The 18489-nt window shown below is 41.9% G+C and overlaps 1 protein-coding gene across 6 annotated transcripts; it reads left to right on the top strand.

Annotated features, from left to right (window-relative positions):
- Window positions 1–805: 805 nt before the first annotated feature.
- Window positions 806–17424, top strand: brpf3b (bromodomain and PHD finger containing, 3b). 6 transcript variants are annotated; one of them, XM_053625620.1, is made up of 13 exons: window positions 2292–2945; window positions 4845–6391; window positions 7113–7269; window positions 7570–7701; window positions 8467–8595; window positions 8752–9064; window positions 10506–10784; window positions 11129–11683; window positions 12449–12530; window positions 13421–13515; window positions 13645–13736; window positions 14922–15076; window positions 15961–17424. In XM_053625620.1, the coding sequence occupies exons 2-13, from the start codon at window positions 4878–4880 to the stop codon at window positions 16142–16144; spliced, it is 3687 nt and encodes a 1228-aa protein (XP_053481595.1). In that variant the 5' UTR covers window positions 2292–2945; window positions 4845–4877; the 3' UTR covers window positions 16145–17424. The 6 variants fall into 6 exon arrangements, with proteins under 6 accessions (XP_053481592.1, XP_053481594.1, XP_053481590.1 ...); XM_053625617.1 differs by lacking the exon at window positions 2292–2945 and adding an exon at window positions 806–1660 and having other exon boundaries at window positions 13421–13736; XM_053625615.1 differs by having other exon boundaries at window positions 2290–2945; window positions 13421–13736.
- Window positions 17425–18489: the final 1065 nt, after the last annotated feature.

Below are 18489 nucleotides of genomic sequence, written 5' to 3'. Positions count from 1 at the left end.
TATGGAAGAATGTAGCGGTTAAATACAATATTTTACGGTTGTTCATTTGGCAGACATTTTATCCAAGTGAATTTTATTGGACGGGATTTGAACTTGCAACTTTGCAGGCACTAATGCAGAGCTATCAGCGGAACGGTTGTTGTATCCGAGGTTCAATATGCTGTTCGTTCTGAAACGCGTTTCTGCTCACCGTGTTCGCAAAGAGTGGTTATTTGAGATAACGTTCCCTTCCTGTCGACTCGAAACAATCTGGCCATTGTCCTCTGGCCTCTTTCATGAATAATGTGTTTCTGCCTGCAGAACTGCCACTTACTGGATATTTTGTTGTTTTTCACACCATGTCGTATAAACTCTAGAGACTGTTGTATGAGAAAATCCCAGGAGATCAGCAGCTCCTAAAAAAACACTCAAGGTCAGAGTCACTGAAGTCACAATAGTTTCCCCATTCTGTTACTTGATGTGAACATGACCTGAAGCTGTTGAACTTTATCTGCATGATTTTATGCATTGCACTGCTTCCACGTAATTGGCTGACTGGATAATTGCACCAATGCGCAGGGGTACAAGAGTTCCTGTTAAAGTGGTCAGTGAGTGTATACATGCCCTATATACAGTTGGTTGTAAAAGTTTATATCCCCCATGGAATCTGAGTGAAAGTGGGAAATGTACCTCTATATTAAAACTGATCTACTCAGAAAAGGATGGCAATAAGTCAGAAATGAAGACCATAAACCAAACCATAAAATTTATTTATTTATTTATTTATTTATTTATTTATTTATTATGTTTCCCTCAATCAGTTCTTGACATATCTGTTAAACTCTCCCAGAAAATGGGTAAAGATTGAACAGATATGTCACAATATTAATGATTTTATGGCTAACTAATTGATTATTTTTTGTTACTTGTGACAATGAAGGAACATCTGATCTAAACCTAACAGACTAAATGTAACACTTATTGGCCTTTTTCATTTTGTCTTAAGGGTGTCACAATGGCCCAGCAGGTAGCGCTGCCTCCTCACAGCTCCAGGGTTTGATCCTGAGCTCGGGGTTACTGTCTGTGCAGAGTTGTGCATGTTCTCCCCATCTCCCAAAAGCAGGATGGTAAGTGGATTGGCCACGCTAAATGTGTGAATGCAGACTCAGGTCCCATACCAGAGTGTATGCCTGCCTTGTGTCCAATATTCCTTGGATAGACTCCAGATCTAACTTGACCCTGACCAGGATAAAGCGGTTACCGAAGACGAATAGACAGATAAACTATTTGATTATTTTTGCAATTGTGCCCTGCGATGGATTGGCACCCTGTCCAGGGTGTACCCTGCCTTGTGCCCAATGCTCCCTGGTATGGGCTCCAGGTTTCCCCGTGACCCTGAAAAGGATAAGCAGTATAGAAGATGGATGGATGGATGGATGGATGGATTATTTTTGCAGCTTGTGATAACGAAGGAACATGTGAGAAACCTAACACGCTAAACGTAACATTGATTTATGGCAAAGTGGCACAACCGGTAGTCTCTCCACCTTACAACTCCAGGGCTCCTGGTTCGATCATGAGCATGGGTTACTGTCTGTCCTGACTTGAACATGTTCACCCTGTGTCTGCATCGGTTTCCTTCAGGTTCTCCGGTTTCCACACACCTCCCGAAAACATACAGGTAGGTAGACTGGCTACACTATATGGCCTTTAGGTGTGAGCGTCTGTGCATATGATGTCCGGAGATGGACCGGTGTCCCATCCAATATGTATTTCTTCCTCCCATATCCAATGATTCCAGAATAGACTTTGAATCCATCAAAACAACACTGACCAGGATAGATTACTTAAGATGAATTAATTTTGTTTTAAGGGTATTCAAACTTTTTCACATAATGGTACACTACGGTACCCTAAATATGTTACACAGGATTCTAATTATTTATTCATTTTAAATAATAATAATAAACATCCCCAAAGGCATCATCAAATCCTCTTGCTTATTTAATAATCAGACAAAAATAAGTGAAAGAAGGGTAGAATATAGGATTTTAATTATTCTCAGTGGAGCCAAGGCTTAATTTGAAGTGCTCTAGATATTTGTTCCTCAAATAATGAAGTATTTTTTCTTTTACATAATTCTTTAAAGCTGTTATATGAGAACGACACGTGTATGCTGCAGTTTACTGACACGTTTTAAAGACGTTTAGTCGTTTAAGTGCCTTAAAAACATGCTCATTTCTCTCTACTAAGCTTGAAATTTTCCTCAGTGGTATGCAGCGCCTCTGTGCTAACTGGCTAAAGCTCTGATTGCAGCTGCCAGTTGCCAATAGTTGTATTGAGTGCAGCTGAAGCTAGCAGGCACTGCACCTTTTCCATGAACCATGGCCACTAGTACAAGCCTTGACGTACGGTCTCAGCTAGATGAATGTTAATTACAATTATTTTTTTGGTCTATCAGACGTTAAATAAATATCCTACAACATGATTAATAGCTAAAGCAGACGGTGTAAATGGCCTGCTTTCTGTGAAGGGGCGTGTTCTTGTTATCTTGACTGAAAGCCCCGCTCTCTCCGTCTGTATCATCTAGCTTACTATCTAGCAAGCCAACGTCGGTACATTATGTGGCTGAAAATAGCCAGCTTAGCTTAGCTTGCTACTCTTTCTGTCAGAGAAACTACGGCAGAAATCTGTTTAGATATGAACTGTTCTGTTCGTGTAAGGGGAATATATTTGCATTTATGAGCCCAGGAATGTATTTCCACGACTATACCATGAAAGACTGAGGACATTTAAGGGGGACATTTTATCGGCGAAATTTTTTTTATTTATTTTTTTACCGGCTTTTTTTCCCCCCCTTCTTTCAGAAAACCCTCTGCTAGTAGGTAGTAGCTAGCGGGCGCGAAAGAGGCTCTGCAAAAGGCTCACGCTCGATATTCTTTTGGTGTTTCTGATTTAAAGCTAAGGTAATTCTGCACCTATTTACTTGTTTGCAGTGTATTTAACACTTATTCAGTGAATGTATTGCGAAAATGTAGCCTGTCGTGCGCTCGTCAATGTCAGCAGTTAGCTCAGCAACTAGCAAAACATTAGCCTGAATAATAGGTTTACGGGCAGACTGGTATGAGTTTGGTCCATGTTTTAAAGCTAACTAGTTCATCTACTGAGCGCTTTTCCAGCCTCACTGACACCGTACACGGTTTTGATAAGCCGTCAATTTATAGACAAGAATTTGCAAATGCGTTGTACTGCACTGCTGCCACGAATAAATCGTTAAATTTGCGTGACAGTCCTGTTACCATGGACTTCTACCTGAAGTTCTGGTAGACCGTTAATATGGCTGACATTTCGTTCTAGAAATGAGCGCACACAACCTAGCCTGACTATTTAGCTCGACTGTGATTGGTCAGACGAGGACTCGAGGTGCGTTCTGAGAACACTGATTGGCTGTTTAAGTGCTGTTTCGCTGTGAAAACTTGCTAGTTCTTGGCGGCGGTCTGACTTGAGTGATAAATTCTCAACAACTTTTACGTAACTTTCTCGATCTGTGGATCATTGTTCGGATTAGCGGTGATGGAAAAAGTATCAGACAACTTTACCCTAATATGTATGCTGAAATTACTGGCATGTTAAACGATTAAAAGGCGACGCGATGGAGGCCTTGAGCATAATGTCAAAGTCCCGCCCCCAGAGACGGCAAAAATAAAAACACACACTGTGAACTGTCTCGCGGCCCGTTGACTAATCTTTTAACTAATTTTCTTTGTATTTGGCATTTTATAAACAGTTTATAGATGTAATAATCGACCTTACTGCCTTAGCTCTCAGTGTGTAACGTTACGGTATGATTGCTGGTTCTTATTTCCTCTATACAGTGTCAGGTTTGTGTTTGTTTTAGTTTAGTTTTTGATAGTATAACTAGCTAGGTAACTCATTCAATACATTTATGTTTATACAATTTTTTTTAATGTTGTTATTTCTCAAGTCCCTGATTTAATTTTTTTTTAAACGTTTCAAGCGTAGACAATAACAGGTACTTTATTCATAAGTTTATGAGCTGTCCAAGTTGTGAATGTTTTTCGTGGGATCAGTCGTGAGTAGTCATTTCACATTATTCAGGTAGTTTTACTTAGGTACTGTATTGAGGGTGCTCATGTAATTAATTACCTGTAAATTATGTGTCAAAAAAGTTAATAGCTTTGAGACCTGTGTTGGATTTGTCACCACTTCCGGTAAGAAGCAGCGCGCGCATCGCATTTAAAGGCACATGACTTCATAACTGTAAACAAACACATCCCCGTTGATCATGACCGCGCGTAGGGGGTTAAGTTACTGATGGATCCTTTGAGAGTAGTTCACTGGTCGCCTAATTTAAACCGATCACTATACTTGCATATCAGTCTCTGTTTTGGACATTTTAGAAGTTAGTGAACTTTTTTAAAAGACAGAAAACGCACCAGGAAGCGTTAGAAGTGGTGCATAATCTGGAAATCGACAATATATAGGCTTTATTGTTGAGTGTATGGAAGTTTTTTTTACATTTAATTTGCATGTCTAAATCGCTGAAATTATGGCACTAGGGATGTACGAAACGAAAAAAGTATAGGTTTAAAGCCATATACTGGCCCAGAATCCTGGGTTCGATCGGATGCTGCCATCAAACTGTTATGTTTCACCTAACTTGTGTACAGTATTAGCAAGGATCAGTATCATGTACTGGTCTAGTATTGACTCAGAGCTCTGATATTGGCATCATATCAAAAATTGAAGAGAAAAAAAAATGAGATTGATGCATCCCTGATTGGCTTTGTCTGCCTTGAAGGAGAACTGCAATAATATTATTGGTTTTCTGTGCGTCTGTGTAGGTCCAGGCTCAGCCTGGCTGCGTAAAGGTGTCCATGAGAAAGCCACGCCGGAGAGGGGGCCTCCCCGGGGGTTTTGGCGCCAGGAAAAGCGATGCTGCTACACCTCGGGGTGGTGGAGCTCGAGGGGGCGCACAACCCCGCTCGCCCTCCCCCTACAGACTCAAAGTCTCCCCGGCGCGAGAGACCCTGACCTACGCCCAGGCCCAAAAAATGGTGGAGGTGGACCTGGATGGCCGGCTTCACCGCATCAGCATATTTGACCCGTTGGCCATTATCACGGAGGACGAAATGATGGCACAGGACATGGCTGAATGCAACAGCAACAAAGAGAACAGCGAGCAGACATCTGCAACAGTTGTGGCCAGTCCAAGCCGCAGGTCTGCAAGCCAGAAGGGCAGAAAGAAGGACTCCAAAAATGCATCTTCTTCCTCTCAGAACTCACACAGACAGAATCACACGCAGCATAACTCAGCCCAGCAGCACAATAACAACTGCTCAGCCTTACCCGAGCCCACGTTTAGGGTTCTGGATTCATTTGAGCCCGTTGATGCTCCGCCTCTCCCCACCGCCTATTATCGTTACATGGAGAAGTCACAGGAGGAGCTGGAGGCCGAGGCTGAGTATGACATGGATGAGGAGGACGCGGCCTGGCTAGAGGTGGTGAATGAGAAGCGGTCATCTGAAAGCCAGACAGCTGTATCGGCAGACACCTTTGAACTCCTGATGGACCGGCTAGAGAAGGAGTCATTCCTGGAGTCGAGAATCCCTCAAAATGCCGTGGATGAGGACGCCTTCTGCTGTGTGTGCCTGGATGACGAGTGCCTCAACAGCAACGTGATCCTGTTCTGCGACGTGTGCAATCTGGCTGTTCACCAGGAGTGCTACGGTGTGCCGTACGTGCCCGAGGGCCCTTGGCTTTGCCGTCGTTGCCTTCAGTCTCCTTCTCGGCCTGTGGACTGTGCGCTGTGCCCGAATAGAGGCGGCGCGTTCAAGCAGACGAGTGATGGCCGCTGGGCACACGTAGTGTGTGCCATCTGGATTCCTGAGGTGTGCTTTGCAAACACGGTATTTCTCGAGCCCATTGAGGGTGTAAACAACATCCCGGCAGCTCGCTGGAGGCTGACGTGCTACCTGTGCATGCAGAAGGGCCGTGGCGCCTCTATCCAATGCCACAGAGCCAACTGCTACACAGCGTTCCACGTGACTTGTGCCCAGAGGGCTGGACTCTTCATGAAAATCGAGCCGGTACGAGAGACCACAGCCAACGGTACAACGTTTTCTGTGAAGAAGACGGCATTCTGCGAGGCACACTCGCCGCCCGAGAAGGAGGGGTCTGATGACGAAGAGAACGGAGGGAGGGTGCTGGGCTGTCGGGCCAGTCGAGGAATGAGTGCCTATGCGCAGAGTCCTCAGCTGATAAAGTCCTCACAAAGCAATAAGAAGGAGCTCAAGAAGAAGAAGAAGAAGAAGGGGAAGAAAAGTCCAGAAGTATCATCCAAAAAAGCATCAACGCCACTGGTCACCGTGCCGCAGATTCCCCCACACCGGTGAGTAGATCTGTATTCACACGTAGAGATGGGTGACATGACGGTCAATACGATAAGGCATGCCGCAGCACATTTTTCCTGAGATATTGTACGTATCGATCATACTTTCATGGTCTTGAGAACCAGAACTTGAGAAGTTTTTTTGTCAGTGAACATGACCAAGGCCTGCTTATGTTCGTGAGTGATGTGGTAGATGACCAATGACAGTCCTTTTTCTGTAGCGAGCATGAGAGATTACCTGGTTTACTCAACATTGACAAAACCCTCTAATAGCTTTTAAAGACTGGATTGTGTAAACCTTTTTCAGTCCATTGACGGTATCTTCTTCAGAAGTTGAAATCTTCAAGACTTTGAATCTTGTGGGCAAAAAAAAAAAAAAAAAAGGTACCAGAAATGGGTGGGGTGTCTAAGGCTAGAGACATACTTTAATAAATAAGACTCCTTTATTACCCCACTGAAGAATTTCTGACTGGATGATTAAAATCCATTTTATTAACCAACTACTACCAACTTCTGTGTTCATCTTTAGGTGTCTCATAGAACACCTTTTTTCTGGGGTTTTAAAAATGCATTGCTGTTTTTCCTGACAATCCACTAGCAGAGAAAATATTGTTTAAAAAATTGTCTTTTCTCAGTACTTGCATTATCTCCTAAGTAAAGTATCTCGTAAATAGTCGTACATTTATTTATGTTGATCTTATTTGTGTCGTTGTTTCCACAGGTTAAACAAAGTTTTTAAAGGTATTATTATTCAAAAGAAGAATTATTTTATGCAGAGGTTGCACAATTATTGGTTACTGAAGCGTCAGTCACGTAACGGAGTGCCTCTGATTCGACGGTTACACTCGCATCTGCAGGCCCAGAGGAGCGCGGATCAGGTGTGTGTTTTTGTTTTTGTTTTTTTGTTGGTTTTTTTTTTCCTGTAGTGTTTCAATATTTGTGTGTCTCTACCATGGTCATTTGTGTTGTCCGTGTATGAATTGGTTATTTGGCTTGATGGGATTTTCTCAGCCAGCTACACACAAGAAAAGCAGAGAGTGTTGGTCAGATAACCTTCAGAAAACCTGCCAAGAACAAGTTCTCACGTTTTGTGATTATGAAGAGTGTCTTCCACCATGTTTTGGCCAATCTTATAGTGTGTGCCGTTTGTGTGTGTGTGTGTTTGTGTGCGTGCACAGACCGAACCAGACGAGAAAGTCAGCGCCGTGCGAGAAGAACTCAAATACTGGCAGAAGTTGCGTCATGATCTGGAGAGAGCACGGCTCCTGGTGGAGCTCATCCGGAAGAGAGAGAAACTAAAGAGGGAGCAGGTACTGTCAGGTTTTGCCAAAAAAGAAAAGGTGTGATGCTGCCTGACACAACGTTCCCAAAACTGCACGTTCTGAAGTATTTTTTTTTTTTTTAATTATTATTATTCTTCTTCTACCATAGCCGTTTGCCACTGATTTACAATTTTTATTCATTAAAGAACGACACATTATACTTTCATTGTTACGTTTAATGCAGCTTGCACTGTCCAAACACTGGAGATGCCCTCCAAAAATGCTAAATAAACATCTTCTCACCATATTAACAGTTACACACACGTTTGTTTATAGAGAGTCCGTGCATGCCTGTGATATTCGCTTGTGTGCTGTTCTAGAAAATGAATCAACATCATCTGACTGATCAGATTCAGGAAATCCTAAGTGCTGTGGTTTAGCTATTTTTAAGAAAGGGGTAAACGTAACAGATGACCTCGTGAGAACGTACTATGCCTTGCCTGCAGCATTATCGAGGCCTGCAGTAATTTCATTGTTTCAGGCGTCCAAACGGACAAGGGGCTGAGCAAGTATCGTTTCACCACCGAACCAACTCTTCACTAGACTCTAACCGACTCTATATTGTTTCTTTCCATACATATCTGGCCTTCCCTTATGTCTGGTGTACTTGCCGTGCCAGGGATGCTTTTAAACACACACACACACAGTAGAAGTTCTAGCAGGATCTTGATGTTATTTTACAGTGCTTTTGGTGTCCATTGTGTGTAGAGAGTGTATAATTAGACTAATCGACTCTCACTCGGTGTCATGCAGGTGAAGGTACACCAGGCTGTGATGGAGATGCAGCTGACTCCTGCTCTCATGCTGCAGCGCTCCACTCTGGACCAGCTGCAGGAGAAAGATGTAGCACATATCTTTGGACAGCCGGTCAACCTTAAAGAGGTACAGGCCAAGTGTTCTAACCTCTGAGAATAAGAGTGATGATCTAAGTTTAGGAAGATAAGAGAAGCTCCCTGTTTTGTAAAAAAAAAAAAAAAAAGAACTAGCATTTCTGTATGGTTCACTTATATTAAGGCATACATTCTCTGTTCATCTCAGGTACCAGATTACTTGGAGTTTGTCTCTCAGCCCATGGACTTCTCCACCATGAGGTCCAAGCTGGAGGCTCACCAGTACCACACGCTTTCAGACCTGGAGGCTGACTTCAACATTATGATCTCCAACTGCCTGCTCTATAACGCTAAGGACACTGTGTTTTACAAAGCGGCGGTGCGTCTACGTGATTTAGGGGGTGCAATCCTGCGCCACGCACTGAGGCAGGCTCACAACACGGGGCTGGACCCTCACACGGGCATGCACCTACCAGAGTCTCCACACAAAAACGACTACTACCGCTGCACCCTGGAGGACGGTGAGTGGCAGGGGACAAAACATATCCATCATGTTCGATCTCTGTATATCAAAATACAATATGCAATATGGCGAGTTCTGTGAAATGAGTAGTGAACGATTCTTTTGATTTAAAGCGCACCTATTATGGTTTTTCCAAATATTACCTTTCATGTAGTGTGTGTTAGAGCTGTTTGTGAATGTAAAAAAAATCTGCAAAGTTTCAAAAATCAAAGCGCACGACAGAGTTATTGACTCCCAAAAGAAGGAACCGATTCTGAACAGCTGAAACAATTCATTAGTGATTCCAGACTTACTTCCTGTACTAACCTACATAATTTGGTAACAAAAGCCCCGCCTCTGGTCTTCATCGGCTGCTCGCTGACAGACGGCACTGAAACTCGTTAAGGTAGTGGCCGTTTCCTTTTCGACACACGCTGACAGCGGTAGACCAGTCACAACAGACTGGGACATCTGACCAATCAGAGCAGAGTATGCTCGTCCTATTCCATTGTCAGATAATAACAATACCTCTTTCTAGACATAAACGCTTGAAATAAAATGTAAAAAAAAAAAAAACTGTGTATAAAACAATATGTAGACTCCTAATCATTTTTTTTCAGTACATAACCTACTACTACAAGCTGCATAATAATCTCTTACTTATTTTCACAGGTTTTCGATAGCGCTATCTGGACAGGACTAGTTTTCCAGCAGGACGTTAGAGAAATTCACAGACGTACTTTGCTATTTTTAATCCGTCCGAATCTGCCAAATCTGTGTTTTTCTCACACAACCTCTGAAGTAAAAAATTCCAGAGCATGTCTGTGATTGCCGGTTATGTTTTTTCGCAACTCTTTTCCTTGTGTGTTTTGGCCAACATGAACTACTGCAGAAGCTCTACTGCGCGTTTTCTGCTTGCTGCGTGCAATTCAGTACGGATGTAGATGTTTTTCTACCTGTACCCGGCGAAGAAATAACCTAATAAAATCAATAAGAAGAGCCAAATCACATCAGTTGTTAAGACTGGCCACTGTAATATCAGTGTCAGGTGATTACTCACCTTCATTTCTGCACTCGATTATATAATTGGGGGGGGGGGGTCTAAACTTTTGACTGGTAGTATACAAAACAGACACTCCCACGTCTGTAGTAAACGCGTAGATGCTAGTCCTGTCCGAATCAGTACACGGGATCACAGACGTCGGGTGATAAGAATTGTAACTCAAACTGCGTTTAGGAAACTAGTTCCATCTGAATCGCACTCAAGTCTGAGTGCAGAAATCCTCCAAATTCTATCTAGGCATTTCTGTATGTCAGGCACAGAATAAAATTATGCCATGTGAGAATTCTACAGACTTCAGTTGTGTTACAAAGGCCTTAGGTTGCAGATTGGCCAAAGAAAGCCAGTTGAGTTTTTTTCCTCATCATGTACTCATCAGTATACTGTGTATATTGTGCAGTGGACACCCTGCTAGACCCAGAGAACCGGCTGCACATGACAGTAGAGGACCAGCTAAAGGAGCTGCTCGATAAGCTGGATGTGGTGACGTCGATGCGCTCGAGCGGAGCCCGCACACGTCGCATTCGGCTGTTGCGCAAAGAGATCAACAATATCCGCTACCGCCGTAACTCCCACCTCTCTAACGGAGACGCTAAAGAGGACGAGCAGGATGATGACGAAGATGATGAGGACAAAGACATGGACGCTGAGAACAACTTGTCTTCATCCTCAGACAAAGGTTACATGAAAGATTGATGGGTTTAAAAACTCGATAATGTCTTTTGTAAACCAGCCCAGACCCAGGCATATGTGTTAGTCAAGTGTCTTTAAAATGGAAAAATACATCAAAATGTTGTATCTTTTGTGCCTGTTTTTGCGCATGATATTTTTTCGAACCAATACGTATTAGAGATTCATTATTCAGTGTAAACAAAAGTTTATAGATTTAAGTTTTGGGTGAACTTTAATACATTTTGAACAGTAGTCAGTGTTTATGCGAGCACAGAAACTTCTTAATGATTGCACTGGATATCATCTTCCATCCACCCACTAACTAATTCTAACTCCTCTTTTCATTTCTAGATGATTGTAAATCCACACCCCCTCCCACCTTGGAACCCTCCGGTCTGGCCTTATCCCCTCCTCCTGGAGAGACCCCACTGGATCCCCCCACTCTCCGGCCAATGACCGATCCTAAAACCACGTCCCCTTCTGAAGCCCTCAAACCAAGCACTGAGAGTCCAGACGCAGATTCAGAGGTCGACGTGGCCTCTCAAAACTCAAGGGTGCGAGAGACCCCACCCGTGTTGTCGCCCAGCGAGGGGAAGCTGCTCAATGGCGTCTCAAACACTGAATCTCCTACACGTCCTGTTTCAGGAGGAGTGGGTCGCCGCACCTCCATCCTGTTCAGAAAAGCGAAAAACGGTGCCAAGCTGCATCGCGACAAAGACAATCAGCTGCAGAACGGTGAGAGTAGAACGCCACAGCACCCTACCCCTCCAACTACCACTACTACCCCTCTAACCACAGAGGCAACGGTTCCACCCATTCTCACCCCGGCCAGTCGGAGAGCTCGCAGCCGCAGCGCTAGTCCTGAGGAGCGACAAGAGAAGACACCGCCTCGCGCTATAGAAACTGGTATTGCAACCTTTTGTAATGACTAATTTGTACTGCGATGAGTAATTGTAAAATTACTTAAGGCATTAACTCTGATGAGTCTTTCACTGTTCTGCTGATTAAGGGAAGACATGTGGTTGTTGTTTCTCTTCTAATTACTTTTTAAAGCTTAAAAAAAAAAAACATTAGAACAAATACAGCAAAAAAATAAGAAAGTTTATTTGGAACATAGCCGTATTTAGTTAATTATATATAATATGGTGTTGACTATAAGGAGCCTGTTGTTAGTTGCTGTTACATGCTGAAGTTGATTATTTCCCAATACATGCATGTTCCAAGACTATTTGACTGTTGCAAAGTGCTGACACTGGAGATTCATTCCGAATGTTAAATGTGAGACTTCAAATGTTCGATAAATATCTCCTTATAAAAAAAAAGTCACTGTATCACTGATTTAGACATTGTAAAAAAAAAAAATCTGATTATTATTCTTTGATCATGTGTGCCACAGTCCCGGTGAATGAGCTGTTACTATAGAATCGCTAACACATATTATAAATAAAACATCTACGAGCACATTAATATGAACCTGTGGTTGTAGATTCTAATGATTTGTCTTATTGGATTATGACCATGTAAGAAAGTAGGCCTGAGATGCATGTGGCTTTCAGTAAGTTACACGGTGAGAGTCTTTACTCATAGTTTAAGAGGGTCTGTGGTTTTGGCAGTTGCTTATCTGTGTGGGCCTTACTCATTTCTAAAGTTGTTCTGTGTGTGTGTTCACAGTTCTCACAAACGGATTCAAAAAGCACAAAGATGGTGGTTCAGACTCTGACAGCAGCTCCTCGCCCATACTCAAAAAGGAAATGTAAGAGACTACTACGCTAAAGTCATTCTAGACTTTATAAAACTTTTAGTAGTCTTTACATTGTCGTATCCTTTCAGGAGAAATCATTTCAGTGCTGTGCTTTTAGTGTTCGTTTAAATAACTTTATGCGTTAATACCTGCCTATCAAGTCAAGAGACACACACTACCGGTCAAAAGTTTGTGGACACTCGACTGAAATGTTTCTCATGATCTTAAAAAAGCTTTTGATCTGAAGGTGTGCGATTAAACGTTTGAAAACGGTGTTGTAGACAAAAATATAATCGTGCCAACGTATTCATTTCTTTCATTAGAAAACTAACATTTTATTTACAAAATATATATAATAATATACTTTTTTTTTAAACGGACGACTTGTAGCGAAATATTCCGAAAAGCAGCCAATAAGAGTCCAGCATCAGTGGGAACTCCTTTTAATACTGTTTAAAAAGCATCTCAGGGAAATTCCTCAAGAAATCGGTCGAGAAAACGCCAAGAATACATTTCTGGAAATTCTAGGCAAAAAGGGTGCCTACTTTGAAGATGCTAAAATATTCAATTATTTTTTATTTATTTATCACAACAAAATTCCCATAGTTCCATTTGTGTTATTACAGAGTTTTGATGGCTTTATTGTTGTTATAAAATGGGGGGGGTAATTAAAATGAATGAGCATGTCTAAACTTTTGAGCGGTAGTGTACATAAATGCCGAGGGACTTCTGTGCATTTTTTTTCTGTTGTCCAATGGCATTTTATTCCTAATAATTAGAAAAAATCAAACATCCGATGTGTTGTTTTTTTTTTGTTTGTTTGTTTTTTTTCATTTTTTTTTCCTTTTCTTATTTTAAATTGTAGCTCTCAGTAACAGATTACCTTTTTTTTATGTTTTTAGTACATTGCCACCAAAAAAAAGTCGAGGAAAACCGGCGCTGTCCAAAGTACCGTTCCTAGAGACTGTTAATGGAGATTCGGACTACACTGGACCAGGTAAGATGATGTTACTACTGACATCAACCTTGAACATCAGGCTACATATGCAAATATCAGTTCAAAAGTATTTTTGTATTGACGGCACAAAGTTAATCTTTATTGTGTCTGTGGTGTTCTCTTTCTCAGTGGATATGCTGTCTATAGAAAGCGATGCAGAACCCGAGCCTCTGGACCTCGTGTGGGCCAAGTGCAGAGGATATCCGTCCTACCCTGCTCTGGTGAGAGATGGTGCTCTGCAGCTTTCCAGTTATTTTAGTCGTATTTACTCCACTGTAGACGTGTACGTTGAGATTGGGATCCTGTGGAACTCAAGAAAAGACGTGGGTGTCTGCAGCGGCTGTTCTGATGCCAACGAAGCTTGTGGGACAAATAAGTTCATGTTTATTAACGTAGGAGCATATTGGCCAAGGAGGATGTGTGATGTACTACATCTGGTGTAAATGAGCTTTTACTAATTCAATCATTTATTCCTTCATCTTCAGTAACCACGTTATCTTGGTCCGAGTCACAGTAGCTTCGTCGATTGAAGCTCAAATTTATTTATCTAGCACTTTTACAAAGTGCAAACATTGTTACAAAGCAGCTTTACCGGAATCTGGATGTGGATTTAGATCCCTAATGAGCAAGCCAGAGGCGACAGTCTCATGGAAAAACTGCCTGAGACGACACGGGGAAGAAACCTGGAGAGGAAACAGACTCAAAAGGGAACCCATCATCATCTGGGTGACACCGGATAGTGTGATTGAGTCAGTCGTCATCCACAACTGTGTACCATAAACAGTACTGAGTGGTTTGAAAGGCTATCCCCCCATTGAAGTTTTTAGCTCTAAGTCTATAGTATCCAATTGAATGTATGCAGTGAACGATGATTCTGAAAAGAGTCTATCCTCAGGTCTCATTCATTAAAGTACATCAGAAAATATTGCCTGCTGGGATATATGAAAATAACTGCAGTAGTGGGCAGGATTGGTCAGAAATCCTCGAGTGGGATTAATAAAACAGTCTGGGGTACACCTCCACTCTGCTATACAACCATAAGCTTGCAAACAGTGGTAACCTTCTGAATACGTCAGTCTTCAGTAAAGTCTGGTAAATGTCTCTTACAGTGAAAGTAATAGTGACATTTTCTATCACATTTTGTTTTAAAAATTCCTTGCGTGTAGGCATTTCGTTGGTCAAAATTGTTTGCAGAATACTTTACCACCCCCATGTTTGGTAAATTTTGATTTGTACAGATAAAGTGAAACACTAATCCTAGTTTTAGCATGCTATTTGGTGGTGGTGGAGGGGGGGGGGGTGTTGTTTGTTCAGTACTGGGCTCTAAAACGTGCCTGTGGTGGTTGACATGTAGAATATGTGGCTAATTCTTTTTTTTTCTTCTTTTTTTATGCTCCCTGTGGTAGATCATAGATCCGGACATGCCGGAGGAGGGTGTGTTGCATAATGGCGTGCCCATCCCTGTGCCACCTGCAGATGTGCTGCGGCTCGGAGAACAGAGACAGGAGGAGGCTGGAGAGAAACTCTACCTTGTTCTCTTCTTTGACAACAAACGCACCTGGTATTTGCGGCGTAGATCAAATCTGCATAACATTTCACTGAGAGCAATATAGAAAGGCACGGGGAGGATTTACATGAAGGTGTAATCAACTGTTATGTCATGTGACTAACAGCACCCGATGTCAGTGGCGGAGGGATGTGATCTTACTGTGGACCTCTAAGTTATGTGGGTTTTTAAGCCATAATAAACTTATATAAATATCCTTTTAGTTTCAGACATAGCTTTCGAAATGTATGCCAGATAAGAGTCGTCTGCGCATCACTCCTATTAATGGAATGCTATAATAATGTAATATTTACAGCCCGTATATTTTAATATTGGTTTGACTTACTTTTTAAGGAATTTCGAGTTTTGCAGCAGATGGTGCTGTAGCTCTTCACCAAAAATGCATCAGAACGTTGTCTGGCCAAGCCCATAACATTTACATTCATTGCGTTACATGCAAATAGTCCTGTCTGGATAATTAGGTTAGGTACATTATCATGCTTTTATATCAGTGGCATAAAATGGTCTTAAAATAACAATAATATCGTTTATCGCAATTATTTCTGTGACAGTATATCGTTCAATAAAAAGTAGTTTTTGTGACTGGCCTACATACAAACGTGCAAGGATTCGATGATTTTAATTAGGGGGAATATTTTTGGTAGAATATTTATTAATAAATCTATACGTAAATAATCCCAAAAGTGGGACAAAAGGAAGAAAGAAAAAAAAAGCAGCTACTTGTCAGTCAGTGTATCGCATCCCTGGAGCAGTAAAGTGTCATAACGGGTACCACCACCTAAAAAATGTATACACTATGTTATTAAATAAATGTTGTATATGAAGTTGTCTAGATGCATTTGTAGAAAAACTCACTGGCTGTGTTGATGCCATTGCAGGCAGTGGTTACCTCGGGAGAAGCTGCTGCCCCTGGGCGTAGACGACACGGCGGACAAACTGCGTCTGATGGAGGGCCGAAAGACGAGCATCCGCAAATCCGTACAGGTGGCCTACGACCGAGCCATGATCCACCTGAGCCGAGTGCGCAGTGACCACGGCTTCATCGCTTCCAGCTACCTGTAGCGAGGATTCCTAGCATCACTACCTGAGCTCATCACTACCGCTCAAACAGCATACGCACAGACGGCTGCATCCCAATCCTCTCGCTCTACTAGTCTCGTAGAGTAATATTGAGAGGTGAAGTTGCTTGAATGCAAGTTCCGTGCATTTCTTTCCAGTGTCAAGAAGGAGTTGCAGCCATGCTTTTGATTTGTGTGGTTTTTTTTTTTCTTTCTTTTCTTATTCCTCTTAAAGTCTGGGTGGGTTAGAGAAAAGATTTTTAATGAACGTAACTGTGAGGTGTGTTGTGGTTTTTGTTTTGTTTTTTTTGTTTTTGTTTTTTTTTTTAAAACTAGTGTCACTTTAAATCCCGTGGTTTTGAGTGTGGACCGTCTGAAGGCTGGATATAGACATCTAACGGTATCTGTTCTCTGACAACGATTCGCTTAATACAAAGGAGTGAATGAATCAGCTGGCGAGTGTGTGTGTGTGTGTGTGTGTGTGTGTGTGTGTGCGCGCGCGTGTGTGCGCGTGCGCAAACGTGTGAATGGATCACTGCCATGTTTCTTACAATAGCTTTTTACTTTTTAACGTTTTACAAACCACTTCTTGTATATTGTTAAGACACTCGTGTATATAACTACTTTTTTATCATGATATCTAATTTAATTTGGATCTTGTGTATGAATTCAGTCACCTGGATGTATGAAGAAACAAGATCTCTTCTGTACATATTTGTTTAAAAAAGAAAGAAAAAAAATTAGATCACTGGCTTGCTGCAAAAGTGTATCCTGCTTGTCCTCGACTGTGTGCGTATCATTCAGTTGCCAGAAAAATATATACTTAGAGTTTGTCTGATTTGCAGCCAGTCGTCTGTGGTTAAATATTATCACTTTTTGATACACAGAAATGTAATTTATTTATGGAACACACAGAAAGAGAGAGCGAGAGAGAGGAAGAGAGAATTAAATTATATATTGGTTGAAGTTTCAAATCAAAGCTTATTTAAGGTAAACTATTGAAATGGGTTTTAAAAGAAGATGGGCTTTGTGACCTTGAGTTAGTTATGTTAAGCTTTTAAAAATGTACGTGCTGTAAGGAAACTTCACAAACTGTTAGTAAAAATCCCTTTTTTTTGCACCACGAAGCACAGAGCCTGTATTTATTATAGAACGTTGTTGAGCTTGTACCTGTTTATAAGATGTTTTACGCTTGTATAAACTGCAGATTTTACCTACTTGCCAAATATCCTGTCTGAAACAGTATTTTCTCATGTGGGGGAAATAAATGTTCTATTGAAACTCTTAATTCTCACATAGTTTTATTTGAAGTCTTACAGGAATATTGTTTTGACTTGGTTATTCTTACTAATCTCTTCATTCCTAATCGCACCAACATCTACTGGAATCTGTATGTATATTTAGACCAAGTAGGAGGACCGTGTGACTCCGCCTACTGAAAAGAGCACTGTCTTTGAATAAAAATGGCACTCGGAGGGTGGGAGGGTTCTGTGCCAGAGTGAAATGCAATTACACCTGTGAAAAAAAAACATGAAATAAAATACACAAATGGCTCTGATTTACGTTATCGGCATGTAGGAAATGTACCACACTGAAAAACAAAGCCTTCATTGGTGCTGCATTGCTCTTATGTTGCTTTCTCTTCATCAATGTGTTGAGTCATGCCACACTGAAATGCAATCATGTCTAAGAACAGTCCTAAGCCGTACTCTGGGGCGTTGCTGTAATTGGAGAAATGGAGTAAAGACTCAAGGAGGCTTTGCTGTCCATATAAATGTCCATATAGTGGTTAACACGTTCACCTCACACCTCCAGGGTTGGGGGTTCGATTCCCACCGTTGCCCCGTGCTGCGGGGGTTTCCTCCGGGTACTCCGGTTTCCTCCCCCAGTCCAAAGACATGCATGGTAGGCTGATTGGCATGTCCAAAGTGTCCGTAGTGTATGAATGTGTATGTGAGTGTGCCCTGCGATGGATTGGCACCCTGTCCAGGGTGTACCCCGCCTTGTACCCCATGCTCCCTGGGATAGGCTCCAGGTTTCCCCGTGACCCTGAAGAAGGATAAAGCTGTATAGAAAATGGATGGATGGAATTCCCCCATTTTCAGGTTGAATATCTCGGGTGAAGGACCAGGTACGAACCTGAAATTTTCACAGAAGTAAGTCCTCTATAATAGCATTCTGCTGTAAAAAAAAAAAAATTATGAATTTGAGGTAAACTCTGCAGGACAGTAGACCTCGTGGGCCAGATTTGTAGAACCAGCCTGATCTGTCATGTTGATACAGGTATACAGTTGGTATGCGTGAATAGGTTTTATCCAAATTTGGCATTACAGTGTTCAGTTTGGTGTT

The sequence above is a fragment of the Ictalurus furcatus genome, chromosome 5 (genome assembly GCF_023375685.1).
Source record: "Ictalurus furcatus strain D&B chromosome 5, Billie_1.0, whole genome shotgun sequence".
Taxonomy (NCBI): domain Eukaryota; kingdom Metazoa; phylum Chordata; class Actinopteri; order Siluriformes; family Ictaluridae; genus Ictalurus; species Ictalurus furcatus.
Note: the sequence above shows the minus strand (reverse complement) of the source record. Positions and strands in the feature narration are given on the sequence as shown.